Consider the following 18,678-nt stretch of genomic DNA (forward strand, 5'->3'; position numbering starts at 1 on the left):
AGAAAGGATTTTCCATGCCAGACCGAAAAAAGATCATGTGAACACTCTTGACTTTTCCAAGATGGAACTGAATTCAATGAGAATCGGGAAGAAGATCGGGATCCGAAATAAAGGCTGGAATAAACCTGCCGCTGTTGCTGCTGCTGGAGGAGAACTTCCTCAAACCAAGCGATGCTCTTCAGGATCAAGTTTCCTTGTCGTCACCCCCCTTTTCCTCTTCTCTTCATCCCAACTCCAACCCTTCAGCTGTGGAATTATGGAAGGAAGGACCTCCTTTTTTCCCCTTCCCTTTCTTTCTTTTCATCTGTCGAGGGAGGGGTCCATTCTTGTCTTTCCTAAACGTGAGTCGCAGCAAAAGGCGTCCCAGTCGCTCCGGTCCCAGCGCCTCCCAGTTTAGACTCCCATATAAAAACCCTGGTGGAAAGTTAGTGTAGGCAGTAGGGAGTTTTCTGCTGGGGTCAGGAGGACTGTGGAACAAGCGGACCCTGCCCCACAACACCCGTGTATGAGTGGAGTGTAGCAGAAAGAGAAGACATCCCCCAACTTTTTTCCTCTCTTGCCTCAAAGAGTCTACATGTCTAGAGGCATCTAGATATGTTCAGCTTTGTGGATTTGCGGCTGGCGCTGCTGCTCAGCGCAGCGGTGCTTTTGGTTAGAGCACAGGGCGAGGACGACCGTAAGTTTCATCATCTCATCACTGTTTTATGGAGCTTCTCAACCAGACTTTTTTCCCCCTTTGCTTCTTCTCAATTTGGAAATTGGATATTCTTCTCATCATTTGGACGTCACAGATTTGTATCTAGAAAGAAAGAAAGAGAAGGAAAGGATTGCATTAGATAGTGCAACTTTGATTGTTTCTGCAAGGTAGACAGACATAGACAGATAGACAGATAGACAGATAGACAGATAGACAGATAGACAGATAGATAGATAGATAGATAGATAGATAGATAGATAGATAGATAGATAGATAGATAGATAGATAGATAGATAGATAGATTTGCGTAATGCAATGGGCATCCCAAGGAGGCCCCTCTCTCATCTCCTTGCCCTCCTCCCCCACCTTAATGCATGCAGAGCAAGTCGCTGCAGGTTTTCCATGCAGGCTTTCCTTCAGGCCACGGTTCCTCACATAGACTTTGTATTTAAACAGTTTACAATACCTCGACACCACGCTTTTGTATCTTTAGGAGGTGGAATCATGGGCTTTAAACATGCTTTACCTCCATGTAGTTTAGATGCATCCCCACAAGGATATTGCTTGACTCTTCAAGACATGTTTGGTGAATGTGGTAGGGTAAATGAAACACCTCCTGTGGCTCATTTTTGGAGTTCCCAGATGAGGGACATTGAGTTCATGAGCGGAAAAGTATAGGAAGAAAGAGGTAAACAGGCGTAGTCTTGCTCATCTTGACAAACTGAAGGCTTTTTTAGCCAATTGGTGAAAATTCGAAAGGTTTAAAGATTTGTTTTTGGTGACAGTTCTCGGTTTAATTTCCATAAACTCCAAAAACAAGAAGAATGGCGTTTAAATGCAATTTTCCAGATGTGGACTGTCTAGAAAGGGTCGTAAAACTTGCTGCCAAAAGCATGTGAGATTTGTCAGATTTACAGCGCCACCTAGCGGCTGGGCTGTGCACCTTGCGCACACATCTGGACGTCTCGTTTTCAGCCCCCTTTCCTCCCACCCTTTTTTTTTTTCTTTTTCCCTTTGTTTTTTTTTTTTTTTTTTTTTTTTTTTTTTTTTTTTTTTGTGGCGCTCTAATTGCAAACATATGTAAAGTGTTTCCAGCAGCTGTTGCCAAACCCACAGGCTGCCGATTGCTCTGAGCTCAGTTCGCTGGTATTCTGGGATATTTGCAACCCCCAACCTTGTATTTTTTTCCCCAGAATTTTTTAAATCAGCTATAGAGTAGAGAAATGTGAGGCTATTAAATGATGGAGTAATACTAGGATTATTATTACGTTAAATCACATTCAGTTTGCACCCTTGCTTTTGATTTCTACAGATAGGTAACTTTGTTGCCAATGTAAAAACCTGTAATTATGCGTTAAATAACTGTTATTAATATTAAATTATTACGTGAAAAAGTATGTTTGGAATTTAAGGTCCAACTTTATTTACTTCCTGTTTTTTTCCTATTCGTGCACGTGTAGTGTACCTGTCTCACCTGTCTGTGTCCCTCTGTCGCCCCCCTCAGGCACAGGCGATAGCTGCACCCTAGACGGCCAGGTGTTTCAGGACCGTGACGTATGGAAACCGGAGCCATGCCAGATCTGCGTGTGCGACAGCGGCACCGTGATGTGCGATGAGGTCATCTGCGAGGACACAACCGACTGCCCCAACCCCGTCATCCCCCATGACGAGTGCTGCCCCATCTGCCCCGACGACGGTACTACATCTATTAAAAAATAATAATATATACCATGCCTTTGCAGCATTATCGATTACAAACATGGTTGTACTATAACATAACACATAATTGGATATATCAACAAAAACTTGCAGTTTTCAATTATTGCATTTACACCATTAGGATTGAAAATCATAAAATAGAATTTAAAATACATATCACTATTGAGAAATCTAAGGATGTCAAACTTTTTTTTGCTTGTCTTTGTTTTTGTAACGTGTCCAACTAACCTCATATCTATTTTTGTCTGCAGGCTACCAGGGTCAATCTCAGGTCGAGGTAAATACATTATTATTATATTAACACATATGGAATTGTTATTGACAAATACCTATTCATTATAGGTACAAATCATTGTTGCAAATGAATTTAGATGATCAACATCATAAAGAATATTTGGGTTCTGTGTGTTTTGATTTAATTGATGAATGATTAACTTCATACTACATTGTATACGTTTTTATCTATTTATTTATTTATGTATATATTTTCACTCAAATACAATAGTCGCTCATGTCTTTCATATTGTGATATGTTATTTACATTTGAAGTCAAATTGGTTCCGTTTTTTGATAAAATGCTAAAACTTTTGTCTTTTTTTTTTCCCCTTTAAAGGGACCCAAGGGAGATCGTGGACCTAAAGGCGACAGGGTAAGTGCACGCACTCATCAAAATTTTCAGCGCTCGTTTTTAACCTCTATTGATTGTGCGTTGCAAAGCTTGATGTGTTTCATTTAAATCCAGTAATATAAAGTTAAAGACAAAAATAATAATTCTGAGTTGTGCTCTAGTGTGGTCCGTTATGTTATGATCACCAAAAATCATGCAAAATTTCAGTCTGAAATATGGAGAATATTTCTGAAGTTCAATATCAGTGAATGTGAAGATGGAGGTTAATCAGAAGTCTGATGATGTATGAAGGACAATTATAATATAAAGTGTGCATGTGTGCTGGTTTGGAGATTGATAAAATATTTCATTAAAAAAAAAAAAATCACTTGAAACTGGCCAAGAAGCCATGTTGATTTCTTTAATTTTTTAATTAGTCCAGTGGTGGTTCATGTCTGTTGGAGGTTTTGTTGTTTTATCATTATGATCATACATTTAAAAATGCACATTTCAGTTTGAAATAGGAGCTTTAGCAGTTTGTGTTTAGTGTAATTATTATTATTATCAACTTTGGTTTGGTTGTCGGGACGGTCATGGATATAGTATTCCCAAGTTTATATTATTCTTACCGAGTTCCTGCTTCCTAAGGTCACATGACCAGTATTCCTGGTTGGTCACATGGCTCCTGTCTTTGGCGTTCCAGTCTCTTAGAGCATGATTTTAGCTGTCATCGCTGTAATTAGAATTAAAAACAAGGATATCATTCAATACGATAATTAATACAATGAATGGTAGATGCAATAATGAGGCTTTCTGACTTAGCAATGTTGTATTTTATTCAGACTTTTTAACCTTGCATTTTTATCTTCCCCCCTGCAGGGCCCTGTTGGTCCCCCTGGTAACGATGGTATCCCCGGCCAGCCTGGTCTGCCTGGACCTCCCGGCCCCCCTGGACCCCCCGGCCTTGGTGGAGTAAGTTTTTCTAGATTGTTTTGTTGTTGTTAATGTTTTTGTGTTTAGCGGCAATTAAAAAATGTTATATAATTCCTGTGTGGAAGCCATTGGGCCTACACTTACCTTCTAATTATGTATAGTGCTGTTCTATCACAGCAAACTTAAGTAAAAACTGTCAGCTACACAAAGATAATTGCCATTACACTTTTCGTATGTAGAATTTTTGTCACTTTAATTGTCATCTAACCCACTTTAATATCACATTCAATATCATGATCACCTTGTTTTTGAAATGCAGGCCTGGTTAAAACATCCTACAAGACTGATGTGTGTTAAAACCAACATTAAATGAGACTGGGAATTAAAGGCATTTTTACACAGATTTCTTGAATTACCTCAAGTAAAGCTAAGACATTATTGTGACATTTTGGCGTGAATCATTAAATTCATTGCAGAACATAATAAAAAAACAAATGGATTCATTGAAGTAACCAACAATTTTGGGTAATTTCCCTCTCATGACTTAATTGTTTGATTGCCATCCATGTTACGTAATTCTAACATGGCTCTATTTTCCCGCAGAACTTCTCCCCTCAGATGTCTGGCGGCTATGACGACAAATCTCCTGTCATGCCTGTTCCTGGACCTATGGTTCGTCTCTCACACTCAAAAGCACATTTTTCATTTTCCCATCAACCATTGTCATGGAGACTCTAACATCTCTGATTCCATTTGACAGGGCCCAATGGGACCTCGTGGACCCCCTGGACCTCCCGGTTCTAGTGTAAGTACACAGCTTGATCCCTGTTTAAATGATATAGGCTGTTTTTTGTAGTATTTTCATCAAATAACAATGATTATAGTGATATTTTACATGGCAACTTCATTTAACATGCATGAGATAAACACAAGTCTTTTAAAATGAAGAAAATCATAAATTAAACAGCAAAGTAAGTTGATGTAAAGACAATGTAAGGGACAAAACTTCTTAGCTAACAACCCTTTTGTATCCTCTCCTCAGGGCCCCCAGGGATTCACTGGCCCCCCTGGTGAGTCTGGAGAGGCCGGAGCTACTGTAAGTATTACAAATACAGCAAGGACATCAAATTTGACATGACATAGTTCTGACTTTTCACATACAATTGTTTTCTACAGGGACCCATGGGACCCCGTGGACCCGCTGGCCCCCCTGGCAAGAACGGAGAGGACGTAAGTTGCCCAAATCTCAACTCGATTGACCTCGCTTCATCATGCAAGACTTTAATTTTCTTCCACTTTTAACTAGGGTGAATCTGGCAAACCAGGTCGCCCTGGTGAGCGTGGACCTACAGGTCCTCAGGTAAGTCGCCAATGCCAACGCACCTCACTTCCCAACCTGCATGATATACCGTTAAGTACTATGCTTTTTACCTCAGGGAGCTCGTGGTTTCCCCGGAACTCCCGGTCTGCCCGGCATCAAGGGACACAGAGTGAGTAATAATATCTACAAAATTCAAACTATTCAAAAAGTTTCTCTTCGTTAAAGCCGAGCATCTCAAGTGCCTTCAGTTAACACGCAAATATTTTCTTCTCCTCAGGGATTCAGCGGTCTTGATGGTGCTAAGGGAGACAGTGGCCCTGCTGGACCTAAGGTAAATGATAACACAGAAATCCTTAACGATTAAAATTGGCATCGTTCTTAAAATGATTGCTTTCACGACCAATATTAACAGAGTTACAGTTGTGAATTCACTTTCCCATAAAGCATAACATTTTATTGCGAATGTAAGTACAAATGTATGCTTTATAGTCGTATAATCGTATCAAAACCGAATTATTGTGCTAGCTAGCTGCTAGCGTATTTTCAGTTCTACTGCTTACAGTTAGGCCCAACGTACTTCTATGGGTCAAGTTTCACTGATTACATTTGCTATATTTCTACTGCGATGAAGTAAAACAGGTGAATTTAAGTTTGTACGAAATGATGCCAGAAAAGATTTCATAAAAATCAGTTTAACCGCTATGCGCAAAAGTGTAGACAAACAATCGGGCAATACTAAATAAGTCAGGTATGTACAAATAGAGACAAAGTATTTGCATCTCTAATAGGAAGGGAACAAATTGTCATACTCACATAGGTTTTGATGTGATAGAGTACTGACTCAACATCTTTCAATTCAATGTCAATAGTTCTTGAACATTTTCATTCATTTTAGCCACATTAAAAAACAAGTTAACCTGACGAATTACAGTTTCGTTTGACCATTATGTATTTGTTCCTAGGGAGAGACTGGAGCCGCTGGCGAGAACGGAACTCCCGGTGCTATGGTGAGTAACACGTGTCACCCGAAATCACGGATTGTTTTACAAATTATGCCTCATCCTGTAGATTTAATCCTGATTTTCTCCATTTTCAGGGACCTCGCGGTCTGCCCGGCGAGAGAGGTCGCGCTGGACCTGCTGGAGCTGCCGTGAGTCCACTCAACTTTTATTTTACTTGGATTATTCAATCAATTGGTCAAGATTGGAGCCAAACTTACTTATGGTTGTGCCGCAGGGTGCTCGTGGTAACGATGGTGCTGCTGGTGCTGCCGGACCTCCTGTAAGTGTGCATTTTTGACCATATTGTCCCAACTTCATTGAGGGTCCTACATTTTTGGTCTGATGATGTTGTATTTATTGTTTCTACTCAGGGTCCCACTGGTCCCGCTGGACCTCCTGGATTCCCCGGTGGCCCTGGAGCCAAGGTAAAAAAAAAAAAAAACAATGCTTTTTATCTCATTCATTTAGAGATGATTGACTAAAATCTGTAAATTCTGGGAAATTAGAACTACAATTAGCTTCTTGATGTTGTATCTACTAGCACATTTTGGTATTTAGGTTTGATACTGATTAGGTTTCACTATTTGTTTTGGGTTTCACCTGAAAATGTGATTATTCGGTAGCTTGGTGCTTAATCATTTTACACTTCCAACTTTTTAGGGTGAGGTTGGAGCTCAGGGTGCTCGTGGACCTGAGGGCCCCGCTGGAGCCCGTGGTGAGCCCGGTAACCCTGGACCTGCTGGGCCTGCCGGACCTTCTGTAAGTTAAAGACTTGATCCTAAATGATAAAAACTTCTTGACTGCTGATGAATTGGTCATGAACATTTATATTTTCAGGGTAACCCCGGAGCTGACGGAGCTGCTGGAGCTAAGGGACTGCCTGTAAGTACACCACGTGATGCTAAAGTTGCTTCAAACTTGAGATAGACTCAGAACTAAGCATATGCTGCCTCCTGCAGGGTGCTGCCGGAGTTGCTGGAGCACCTGGATTCCCTGGACCCCGTGGACCCCCAGGAGCCCAAGGTGCTGCTGGTGCCCCCGGACCCAAGGGTAACACTGTAAGTAAAGTTCCTGCATAACAATGTCAATTTTTGATTGATGTTTGTTTTTGGACTTGTTTGTCAACATTTGCTTATTTGTTTATCTCAGGGTGAGGCTGGTGCCCCTGGAGCCAAGGGAGAGCCCGGTGCCAAGGGAGAGGCTGTAAGTTGCCAACATCAACTTCAGCTAATCGAAGCACATGCAAGTACATATCTAAAGCTGTTAGCTAACATTTTTCTGCGCATTTTTATCGTCCAGGGTGTCGCTGGAGTTCAAGGACCTGCTGGACCCGCTGGTGAGGAGGGCAAGAGAGGAGCCAGAGGAGAGCCTGGTCCCGTTGGAGGCCGTGGAGTTCCTGGCGAGCGTGTAAGTATCTCAATTGTACATCCCTGGAAAACCCAACTTTTTGGAGGTAGATGCCAGAAATGTTCGTATTTATAACCAAAAGGTATGATAGATAGGGGTCAGTATTTGATTCGGATAACAGAGGGCAGTATTTTAACAGATAAAGAATTATCTTCAGTTCATGTACTGAACTGTGCAAACTAGGTGGAATAATAGAGACCTAAGCAAGCTTAATTGATTTTCTCCATAGGGTGCCACTGGTGGTCGTGGTTTCCCTGGTGCTGATGGTGCTTCTGGACCCAAAGTGAGTACAACACGTACACCACAATTAGCACACACCATCCTTTATGCTACCTGTTGTCAAAATAGTGTGTTTCTTCTTGGGGTAATTAAAAAAAAATGTTTTCCTCCTGACAATCTTAGGGAGCCACCGGTGAGCGCGGTGCCCCTGGTGTTGCTGGACCTAAAGGAGCCACTGGTGAGCCTGGCCGCACTGGTGAACCTGGTTTGCCCGGAGCTAAGGTAAGACTGCTGTCAATCATTTCTTCAATTTTTTGCTGCTCTTCCTCTGAACATTTGTCTGTGATCTCAAGGGTATGACTGGCAGCCCTGGCAGCCCTGGACCCGATGGCAAGATGGGAGCTACTGTAAGTTTGTTTTTTAATGCCCTCAGTCTTTTAAACGAGTCCACAATGAGCTAATGAATCCACTTGACCAGGGTGCCCCTGGACAAGATGGCCGCCCTGGACCCCCTGGCGCTGTTGGAGCCAGAGGTCAGCCTGGTGTCATGGGATTCCCCGGACCCAAGGGAGCCGCTGTAAGTACCAAGTTTCATTTTCCAATGTATTTTTGAAGCTTTCTGAATCATTGTTAAGATATCTCGTATAAACAAACCCCCAACTTGTTTTCAGGGTGATGCTGGAAAGCCTGGTGAGAGAGGAGTGATGGGACCTACTGGCCCTGTTGTAAGTTCTCTATAATACTCTTCTTAGTCCAATAAATGCTAACTAGGCACTCAAAAGCAGCATCTTTGTTTATTTAGGGTGCCCCTGGAAAGGATGGTGAGGTTGGTGCTCAGGGACCTGCCGGACCTAACGTAAGTACTTGCCCATGCTTAATACAAATTACCACTGCTCACTGTTTATCAGTTCTCACGTTCTTTATGTAATTCTTCTTAGGGACCCGCTGGTGAGAGAGGTGAGGGAGGACCTGCCGGACCTCCAGGATTCCAAGGACTTCCAGGACCCCAGGGTGCCATTGGTGAGACTGGCAAGTCCGGAGAGCAGGTGCACAATTAATTCAATTGATGTAGCATTTTTTCTTCCTTTTGATGAACTACCTTGACACTTTTCCTCTAATTTAGGGTGTGCCCGGAGAGGCCGGAGCCCCAGGACCCGCTGGTGCTAGAGTAAGTCACATTTACCAATAACCTGATATTAAATCGCAAACTATCCGCAGTTTCATTTTTAGAACCAAAACTAGCACACTGAGGACACTCGTGGTTCCCGATTGACTGACATTTGCATGATTTGCTCAAAAATGTTTTCTCTTAAAACCGTACGATAAGAAAATACTGTCTGTTACATGAGGTCAGAACTGATCTTGCCCTAAATTTGCGGTATCCCTCTGCTTCAGGGTGACAGAGGTTTCCCTGGTGAGCGCGGTAACCCTGGTCCCATCGGACCTGCTGGTGCCCGTGGATCTCCTGGATCTGCTGGAAATGAGGGCGCTAAGGTAATGTTAGCATATGTTGAAAGACATTTCTTACTCTGCTTGTGAGGTATTATTGCATCTAATCTTTTATTTTCCATTGACCAACTTCAGGGAGATGCTGGAGCACCTGGTTCTCCCGGAGCTCAGGGCCCACCTGGACTGCAGGGAATGCCTGGTGAACGTGGTGCCGCCGGTCTTCCAGGACTTAGAGGAGACAGAGTGAGTGATTGCACCACCATCACATTACACCTTCAGAAAGCTCCTACTGTATCAGAATTTCATGATCGGGTATTTCTCCCCTCTTCAGGGTGAGCAAGGAGCCAAGGGTGCTGATGGAGCACCTGGCAAAGACGGTCCTCGTGGCATGAGTGGTGCTATTGGACTTCCCGGACCTGCCGGAGCCACCGGAGACAAGGGAGAGACTGGCCCTGCTGGACCTGTTGGAGCCGCTGGAGCCCGTGGAGCCCCTGTGAGTTATTCTTTGTTTCCCCACCTCTGGTACAACTCTAGTTATTAGTTGTATTCCAGGAGCAATCTAAGCGTATTTTCTATCGTCGCTGTTGTCTATGATTTCTCAAGGACTGTAACATTGTTTTCTTCCATAGGGTGAGCGTGGAGAGGCTGGACCACCCGGACCTGCCGGATTTGCTGGACCTCCTGTAAGTTCATTAAGACTTTCTGTGCAAGTGGACACTACATTGGACAGTTTTTCAAAAGTTGACAATTCAAACGTTTAACCCTTTATATAGCAAGTGACTATTCTTTTGAAAATTATTTATTTAGTGAGACTTATGAGTTTTAACCCTTATTTTTATATTATGTCTTTATGATTATAAACACAATTGTGAATGCATACAATTTAAATACATTCTGGTCAGAGACCGAAGTAACACTAACAGATTTTTTTTTCTCCGTAGTGTTTAACTAATTACATACTATTAACAATAGACATCCAATTCATTGAAATTAGGAGGACTGGCTGTTAATGAGTGCCCGATGCTTTAATAATTTGTCTTCTCTCACAGACATATCCTCAAACAACTTCCACAACCTAACCGTTTTCTCATCCCCACATTTAGGGTGCTGATGGTCTTGTTGGTGCTAAGGGAGAGACTGGTAACAATGGTGCTAAGGGTGATGCTGGTCCTCCTGGTGCTGCTGGACCAACTGGTGCCCCTGGACCCCAGGTTTGTAAACTCAAATCATAAATCATCATTGCATTGGATGCCCTTTAGTAGCCATTCCATGCTAAGCAACTGTGTACTATGTTCATTCAGGGTCCCGCTGGAAACACTGGTGCCAAGGGAGCTCGCGGAAATGCTGGACCTCCTGTGAGTTTGAGCAGTCACTCTTCTGAGATGTTCTCATCTACATCACCAAGCAAACTTGTATTTACACTGAACTTCTGTTTTCTTACCAAGGGTGCTACTGGCTTCCCTGGTGCTGCTGGCAGAGTTGGACCTCCTGGCCCCGCTGTAAGTCTATTGCAGCACATGACTGTGACAGCATGTAGTAGAAAGCTTCAGAACTATAATAATAGTTGTATACTATATTTGTTTTGAAAAGGGCAATGCTGGACCTCCTGGGCCTGCTGGACCCGCTGGAAAGGAAGGACCTAAAGGAAACCGTGGTGACACCGGACCTGCTGGTCGCACTGGCGAGATTGGAGCTGCTGGAGCCCCTGGACCTTCTGGCGAGAAGGGTAGCCCTGGTGCCGATGGTGCTCCTGTAAGTTATTTTCTAATTTACCATCAAACTAACATCACAAAATGATGAGACCCCTGTGTAACACTTTCCACTGTGATTCTCTACAGGGTGCTCCTGGTGCTCCTGGACCTCAGGGTCTCAACGGAGGACGTGGTATTGTCGGTCTGTCTGGAATGAGAGGCGAGAGAGGTTTCCCTGGTCTGCCCGGACCTACGGTAAGATCATACTATTTCTTAGTCCTAAAGTTATCAAGACATCTGTCTTTGGCCAATGCAACTAGTTGGTCTTGTTAGTCATAGTTGGCTATTGAAATTGAATGCACAATTGCCATGTCAACCACAGGGAGAGCCCGGAAAGCAGGGACCTGCTGGCCCCGGTGGTGAGCGTGGACCTCCTGGACCTATGGGACCCCCTGGATTGGCTGGACCCGCTGGAGAGACCGGACGTGAGGTATGAGAAGAAAGTACTCATACACTGCACTTCAGTTGGCCATCAACCTTACACGTTCAGTCCTTTGACAGTATCACACAATTCATTTGTCTTTCTGTTTTAGGGTTCCCCTGGTAATGAGGGATCTGCTGGTCGCGATGGACCTGCTGGACCCAAGGTGAACTCAATGGACATGACGACACACTTTATGTACTGGCAATAAGCAAACAATTAGATATCACCCTTGGACTTAAAACACTGCACCAATTTACGTTGCAAGGGAACAATTTGCTTCATCATGTAGCCACTTGAAGCTGACTCAATTCCAAGTAGTGATCCGTAAATGTCTAACATTTGATTCAAACCCTATTTGAGACGGTACTGTGTCTCAGTTTTAAAACTAGAGTAGTGAACGATTACAGCACATCCAAAGGTTTGCTATCTGCTATTACAAAAATGACTCCTCTTTGAATGGGAGGGTAATGGATCTGTTCTTGTGAAACAATTTAGGGAGACCGTGGAGAGTCTGGCCCTGCTGGAGCTCCTGGTGCCCCCGGACCTCCTGGTGCCCCCGGACCCGTTGGACCTGCCGGAAAGACTGGTGACCGTGGAGAGAGCGTGAGTGAAAAGCGTCCCTGCATGGCAACTTTATAAATGAATGATGAAAATATATATCAAGGGTGTCCAAACTACGGCCCACGGGCCAACTGCACCCCACTGCACAGTTTTTATTGGCCCGCAGCAAATTATGAAAATGTCATTGAATATAGCCCGCACAAGAAGCTTAAATTCAACCTACATTCTGGTGCACTTCTTAGCTTTAACAGTAATGGAGCTAGTCGATTAAGCAGTGCCTTTCCATTAGCTCGGGGGTCAAAACCTGGCAACATGTTGAAATCGATGTAGGAAAATGTTAGTATTTTGTTTTAATTGAGATATCTTGGTTGCAATTTTCTTGACTTTTTTGCTCTAGCTGGACATTTGTTCCTCAAAGTTTTTTTTTTCAGTAATGTAAATAATATTTTGATAAATATATTATTTTGTTCACCTCATTCACCACCATTGACAGAGTTCTAGAAATAAAATCAACTTCAACTGGGAAGGCTGATATTGAGTGGTCATGTTTCACTGGGATTTCAATTTGGCCCACACACCCTTTGGTATTTTTGAAAGCGGCCCTCAGACGGGAAATAAGTTTGGACACCCCTGGTGTATAACTGAAACATAACATAACATGACAATTTGGTTTATTCCAGGGAGCTGCTGGCCCTGCTGGCCCTGCTGGTCCTGCTGGACCTCGTGGCCCTGCTGTAAGTAGCATGGCAAGCATAAGCTATACAGAGGGAACAGAGATCGGGTGAATCATATTTTCTCCTCATAGGGAGCTGTTGGACTTCGTGGAGACAAGGGAGAGACTGGAGAGGCTGGTGAGAGAGGCATGAAGGGACACAGAGGATTCACTGGTATGCAGGGAGCTCCTGGACCCGCTGTAAGTTACTCGACACTCATGGCCACACACTTTTTTTGTATCATTCAGGTCTCAACTACTGTTTTCTTTGCACAACCATAGGGTCATGCTGGAGAGGCTGGACCTGCTGGTGTTGCTGGACCCGCTGGACCTAGAGTGAGTTAATGCGCCGAAGAAACTTTGTCATATGTTGTACTTTTTCCTTCTGGGAATTTAAGATCTTGCTTTCCACAGGGAGCTTCCGGAGCTGCCGGTTCTCCTGGTAAGGATGGTATGACTGGCCTGCCTGGTCCCACTGGACCTCCTGGACCTCGTGGACGCTCTGGAGAGATGGGACCTTCTGTAAGGCTTACTTCATTTGTTATCTAGATTCACCACCAAAACCGTTTTAATGCATTATTCTGTCTCCACTTGTTTTGTTCTTTAGGGTCCTCCCGGACCTCCTGGACCTCCTGGAGCACCAGGCGCCCCTGGTGGCGGATTTGACCTCGGTTTCATTGCCCAGCCCCAGGAGAAGGCTCCCGATCCCTTCCGCATGTACCGCGCTGATGACGCTAATGTCCTGCGTGACCGTGACCTGGAGGTTGACAGCACCCTGAAGACCCTGAGCCAGCAGATTGAGCAGATCCGTAGCCCTGACGGCACTCGCAAGAACCCTGCCAGAACCTGCCGCGACCTCAAGATGTGCCACCCAGACTGGAAGAGCGGTGAGTGTGTCCGTCACGGGCACAGACTATTCAAAAGGTTGTCGTTGCAGTCGTAACAAATACATTTCTGACACTTTGTCCCCCTCCATGTTCAGGCGAGTACTGGATTGACCCTGACCAGGGCTGCACTCAGGATGCCATCAAGGTCTACTGTAACATGGAGACCGGAGAGACCTGCGTGGCACCAACTCAGCGTGAGGTCGCCATGAAGAACTGGTACATCAGCAAGAACATCAAGGAGAAGAAGCACGTCTGGTTCGGCGAGGCAATGAACGAGGGCTTCCAGGTAAACGCACTGACTCCACCTATTAGTCATCTTTAGTAGAGATGTCCCGATCGATCGGTCCGATCACGCCATTTTCAAAGGATTGGAATCGGCAAAAAAATATCGGGCCATGCCTTTTTTTAATATATACTGTATATATATATATTTTTTAATTAAATCATTTTCTAATTGTATTAAACGTTAGACATATTATGTTACACTCATCCAGAGTCTTTAGTTTAGGCTTAAGGTGGGTTATCAAATTTATCCCAATAACGACGGTAATTAATTTTTTAAAAAACGTATCACGTTAAAATATTCAACGCAATTAATGCATGCGCTGCACGACCCTCTCACGCATTGTCGCGCTCAATCTGTAATGGCGCCGTTTTACCTATATAGAGAGATAAAAGGCAGTGTAAAATGAGTAGAGTGAATTTTGGCAGCCTTTGGAGCCTTTTTTTAATTAGCTAAAGCCTTACAATCCCTCTCCCTACGATTAGAAATATCATGGGAAGCAATGCGGGGAAGCAAGGTAGCAATTGATCTTTTTCTTAACACCTTATGTTATTTCCCATCGCAGAGAAGATATATCAATTGGTAGCACTACGCACAGTCATGGTTCCACTTCCCATCATGCATTTGGGCATGGCTACAGTATCATTTACTGAAAGCTCAACAAATACACTAGATGGCAATATTTAGTCACAATATACAAAGTCAGAAGTCTTTCTATCCATGGATCCCTCTCACAGAAAGAATGTTAATAATGTAAATGCTATCTTGAGGATTTATTGTCATAATAAACAAATACAGTACTTATGTACTGTATGTTGAATGTATATATTCGTCCGAGTTTTATTCATTTTTTTCTTAATGCATTGCCAAAATGTATATCATCAGGAAAAATTATCGGGAATGATTGGAATTGAATCGGGAGCAAAACAAAGCAATCGGATCGGGAAATATCGGGATCGGCAGATACTCAAACTAAAACGATCGGGATCGGATCGGGAGCAAAAAAACATGATCGGAACAACCCTAGTCTTTAGTATCAATCTCTATAACGCACACTAATCCCCTGTGCTTCTCCCAAAAGTTCGAGTACGGCAGCGAGGGATCTCTGCCAGAGGATGTCAACATCCAGATGACCTTCCTGCGTCTCATGTCAACTGAGGCTTCCCAGAACATCACATACCACTGCAAGAACAGCATCTCCTACATGGATGCTGCCACCGGCAACCTGAAGAAGGCCGTGATCCTCCAGGGCTCCAACGAGATCGAGATCAGAGCTGAGGGCAACAGTCGCTTCACCTACAGTGTCCTTGAGGATGGCTGCACGGTGAGTACATTTGCTTGGATCCATTATCAGGAAAACCCGATCGATCGGGTCCGATCACGTCATTTTCAAAGTATCGGAGTCGGCAAAAAAATATCGGACATGCCTTTTTTTAATATATATATATTTTTTAATTAAATCGTTTTCTAATTGTATTTAACGTTACAGACAAAATGTCTTACACTCATCCAGAGTCTTTAGTTTTGGCTTAAAGTAGGACTATCAAATTTATCGCGTTAACGGCGGTGATTAATTTTTTAAAAATTAATCACGTTAAAATATTGCACGCAATTAACGCATGCGCTGCAAGACCCACCCACGCATTGTCGTGTTCAATCTATAATGGCGCCGTTTTACCTATATATAGAGCTAAAAGGCAGCGTAAAATGAATAGAGAGAATTTTGGCAGTCTTTGCAACGTTTTTTTAAATGGCTAAAGCCTTACAATCCTTCTCTCAACAATTAGAAATATCGTGGGAAGCAATGTGGGGAGGAAAGGTAGTAGTTGATCTTTTTTCTTAACACCCTATGTTATTTCCCAACGCAGAGAAGATATATCAGTTGGTGCCACTACGCACAGTAATGGTTGCACTTCCCATCATGCATTTGGGCGGAACAGTTAAATGGCTACAGTATCATTTACTGAAAGCTCAACAAATACACTAGATGGAAATATTTAGTCACAATATACAAAGTCACATTTATCCTTTAAGAATTACAAGTCTTTCTATCCGTGGATCCCTCTCACAGAAAGAATGTTAATCATGTAAATGCCATCTTGAGGATTTATTGTCATAATAAAAAATACAGTACTTATGTAATGTATGTTGAATGTATATATTCGTCCGAGTTTTTTTCATTTTTTTCTTAATGCATTGCCAAAATGTATATGATCGGGAAAAATGATCGGGAATGATTGGAATTGAATCAGAAGCACAAAAAAAAGCAATCGGATCGGGAAATATCGGGATCGGCAGATACTCAAACTAAAACGGATCGGGAGAAAAAAAACATGATCGGAACAACCCTCATTTCTGGTGTTTTAAATGTTGATCCTCAAACATGCTTATCTCTCCTTGCAGTCACACACCGGTACAAGGGGCAAGACAGTCATTGAGTACAAGACATCTAAAACATCTCGCCTGCCCATCATTGACATCGCTCCTATGGATGTTGGTGCTCCAGACCAAGAGTTTGGCCTTGAAGTTGGACCTGTCTGTTTCTTGTAAAAAGAGAAATCTGGACTTGAATATGTTGTGGTGCGTGAGTGCGTGTGTTATGTTTTTTTCTAGCAACCATCCCTCTTAAAAAACAAAAACCCCACTAAAACATTTTTCTGATCTGGCCCCCTCCACTCCTCATCCTGCGATACTATACGGCCATTGTTCCAATGGTCTACCATACCTAAAACCTGCACTTCAACAAAGATGGCAGTGATGCGGCAACACTCGCATTGTCGCGTTTGGGACCACTACTTTTTTTTTGTTTCTGACTCTTTGTTTTTGTCATGTTTTTACCATCACCAACACCAAGGACCCCATAGAGCAACAAGAAAATAATATATGATTCTGTAAAGTGTAAAAAAAAAAAATTGACTTGCCCCTCTTCGACCAAGCCAATCCAGGACTCACTGGAGTTTACAGAAACACACAGGTGACTTTTGTATTTTTATACACCCGCCCTGCGGTGAGAGGAATGAAAGGACAGTCCCGACAGACAGAACCCAATTGCTTTGTACCACATTTCAGGTGTTGATGAATAAACGGTGAAACTGACAGCCATGTTTGTCTTTGTTGTTGTGCCACCCGGTCTCCACCTGCCCAAAATCAAATCTGTTTTGCTGTTGGGGCCGCTCTCGTGTTTGTTCCTCTTGTCTTCCAAAGTCACATTAAAACCACCAGCAGAGAAACATGGGTTTAAAACTTGTTTTTCTTTTAAAGAACATCCTATGGCTACCTCAAAAAAGTTTGAAAGTGTTCAGCTGCCGGCGTTGTGGCGGTCAGTGGAGTCATTGAGGCACTTTAGTAAAAACAAAACAGGTGCTATTCTCTTGTTTAGGGTCCCTGACATCCGCTTTGTCTTTACTGTTTTTTAGTATTGAGCTTAGTGATGTGACAGAGGCCTTCATGGTGCTAAAATGAAACCACCGAAAACGATTTTTCAGTTTTGTTTTTCAGTTCTCAACCCTCTGCTCATGTAAATCAAGCAAATTCTCTAAAAGCCCTCCTCTCCTTGACCCTCAACAATCTGTTGTCCTTTGTTTTCTGGAGGTGGTTTTTCCCATTCCAAAATTTGAAATGCACAGAGAGCCAGAATGAGAGAAAGAAACACTTATTGGGAGAAACACCACAAAGATCTGTACCTATTTTGTATATGTATAATAATTTGAGATGTTTTTAATTATTTGAATGCTGAAATAAAGCATGTTAAGTGGTCGTACAATGAATCCTGCCTTCACTGTCTCACTGACTGCCCCTGCAGGCTCGTCCTCGGACATTTTCAGAATGCTCCTTTTTGAACCAAAGGACCAAACATTTCCCTGCACTTTCAGTGGAGCATTTTTTTCCCTAACATAGTTTGTTAAGCATCACATTGAGAAAAGCAGCCTACCTCTCAGTTGGTGCAGGTCAGTTGGTTATTTTGATTCCAAGGGATAAAATCCATTGTGATAGGAAATATTTCATCCACTAGATGATCAGACCGAGGGCCTATTTCTGATTTTAGCTTGTTATCCGAAAGCAGGAATCCAGAGGAGCGACATCATGCAGCTATAGCAGCAAAGCCAAGACTGCCTGGGTAAAGCCACGGTGCAAGCGGTGGGCATCACAAAGAGGCTGATTGTCCACCTCACATCCCCTGCGGGGGCTCCACAGAGGAATATGGTTCTGTATTTGGGAGAGGTAATTCGACCTCATTGAATGCATGCATCTGTGAGGCTTGGATTGGTGCACAGTAAAAAGTTAAAATTAACAGAAGTCCAGTTTACTTAAAATTAAAGATGTCGGGTCCGATCACGTCATTTTCAAAGTATCGGAATCGGCAAAAAAATATCGGACATGCCTTTTTTTTATTAAATAGGTTTCTAATTGTATTTAACGTTACAGACAAAATGTCTTACACTCATCCAGAGTCTTTAGTTTTTGGCTTAAAGTAGGGCTATCAAATCTATCGCGTTAACGGCGGTAATGAATTTTTTATTAATTAATCATGTTAAAATATTTAACGCAATCAACGCATGTGCTGCACGACCCACTCACGCTTTGTCGCGTTCAATTTATAACGGCGCCGATTTACCTATATATTGAGCTAAAAGGCAGCGTAAAATGAGTGGAGTGAATTTTGGCAGTCTTTGGAGCCATTTTTTAAATGGCTAAAGCCTTAAACTC

General features: G+C 43.0%; 1 protein-coding gene across 1 annotated transcript; it reads left to right on the plus strand.

Moving 5' to 3' along the window:
• The first annotated feature begins 421 nt into the window (after positions 1-421).
• On the plus strand, positions 422-17,067 carry col1a1a (collagen, type I, alpha 1a). The gene is made up of 49 exons (XM_057817631.1): positions 422-676; positions 2,202-2,393; positions 2,668-2,693; positions 3,030-3,065; positions 3,903-3,995; positions 4,560-4,628; positions 4,717-4,761; positions 4,999-5,052; positions 5,133-5,186; positions 5,263-5,316; positions 5,393-5,446; positions 5,555-5,608; positions 6,240-6,284; positions 6,374-6,427; positions 6,514-6,558; positions 6,650-6,703; positions 6,939-7,037; positions 7,116-7,160; positions 7,238-7,336; positions 7,428-7,481; positions 7,578-7,685; positions 7,915-7,968; positions 8,088-8,186; positions 8,258-8,311; positions 8,383-8,481; positions 8,576-8,629; positions 8,707-8,760; positions 8,843-8,950; positions 9,028-9,072; positions 9,300-9,398; positions 9,489-9,596; positions 9,685-9,846; positions 9,983-10,036; positions 10,457-10,564; positions 10,655-10,708; positions 10,799-10,852; positions 10,944-11,105; positions 11,192-11,299; positions 11,427-11,534; positions 11,638-11,691; positions 12,024-12,131; positions 12,770-12,823; positions 12,895-13,002; positions 13,084-13,137; positions 13,216-13,323; positions 13,409-13,688; positions 13,784-13,974; positions 15,053-15,295; positions 16,375-17,067. The coding sequence occupies exons 1-49, from the start codon at positions 595-597 to the stop codon at positions 16,519-16,521; spliced, it is 4,347 nt and encodes a 1,448-aa protein (XP_057673614.1). The 5' UTR covers positions 422-594; the 3' UTR covers positions 16,522-17,067.
• Positions 17,068-18,678: the final 1,611 nt, after the last annotated feature.

The sequence above is a fragment of the Corythoichthys intestinalis genome, chromosome 16, assembly GCF_030265065.1.
Source record: "Corythoichthys intestinalis isolate RoL2023-P3 chromosome 16, ASM3026506v1, whole genome shotgun sequence".
In the NCBI taxonomy this organism is placed as follows: domain Eukaryota; kingdom Metazoa; phylum Chordata; class Actinopteri; order Syngnathiformes; family Syngnathidae; genus Corythoichthys; species Corythoichthys intestinalis.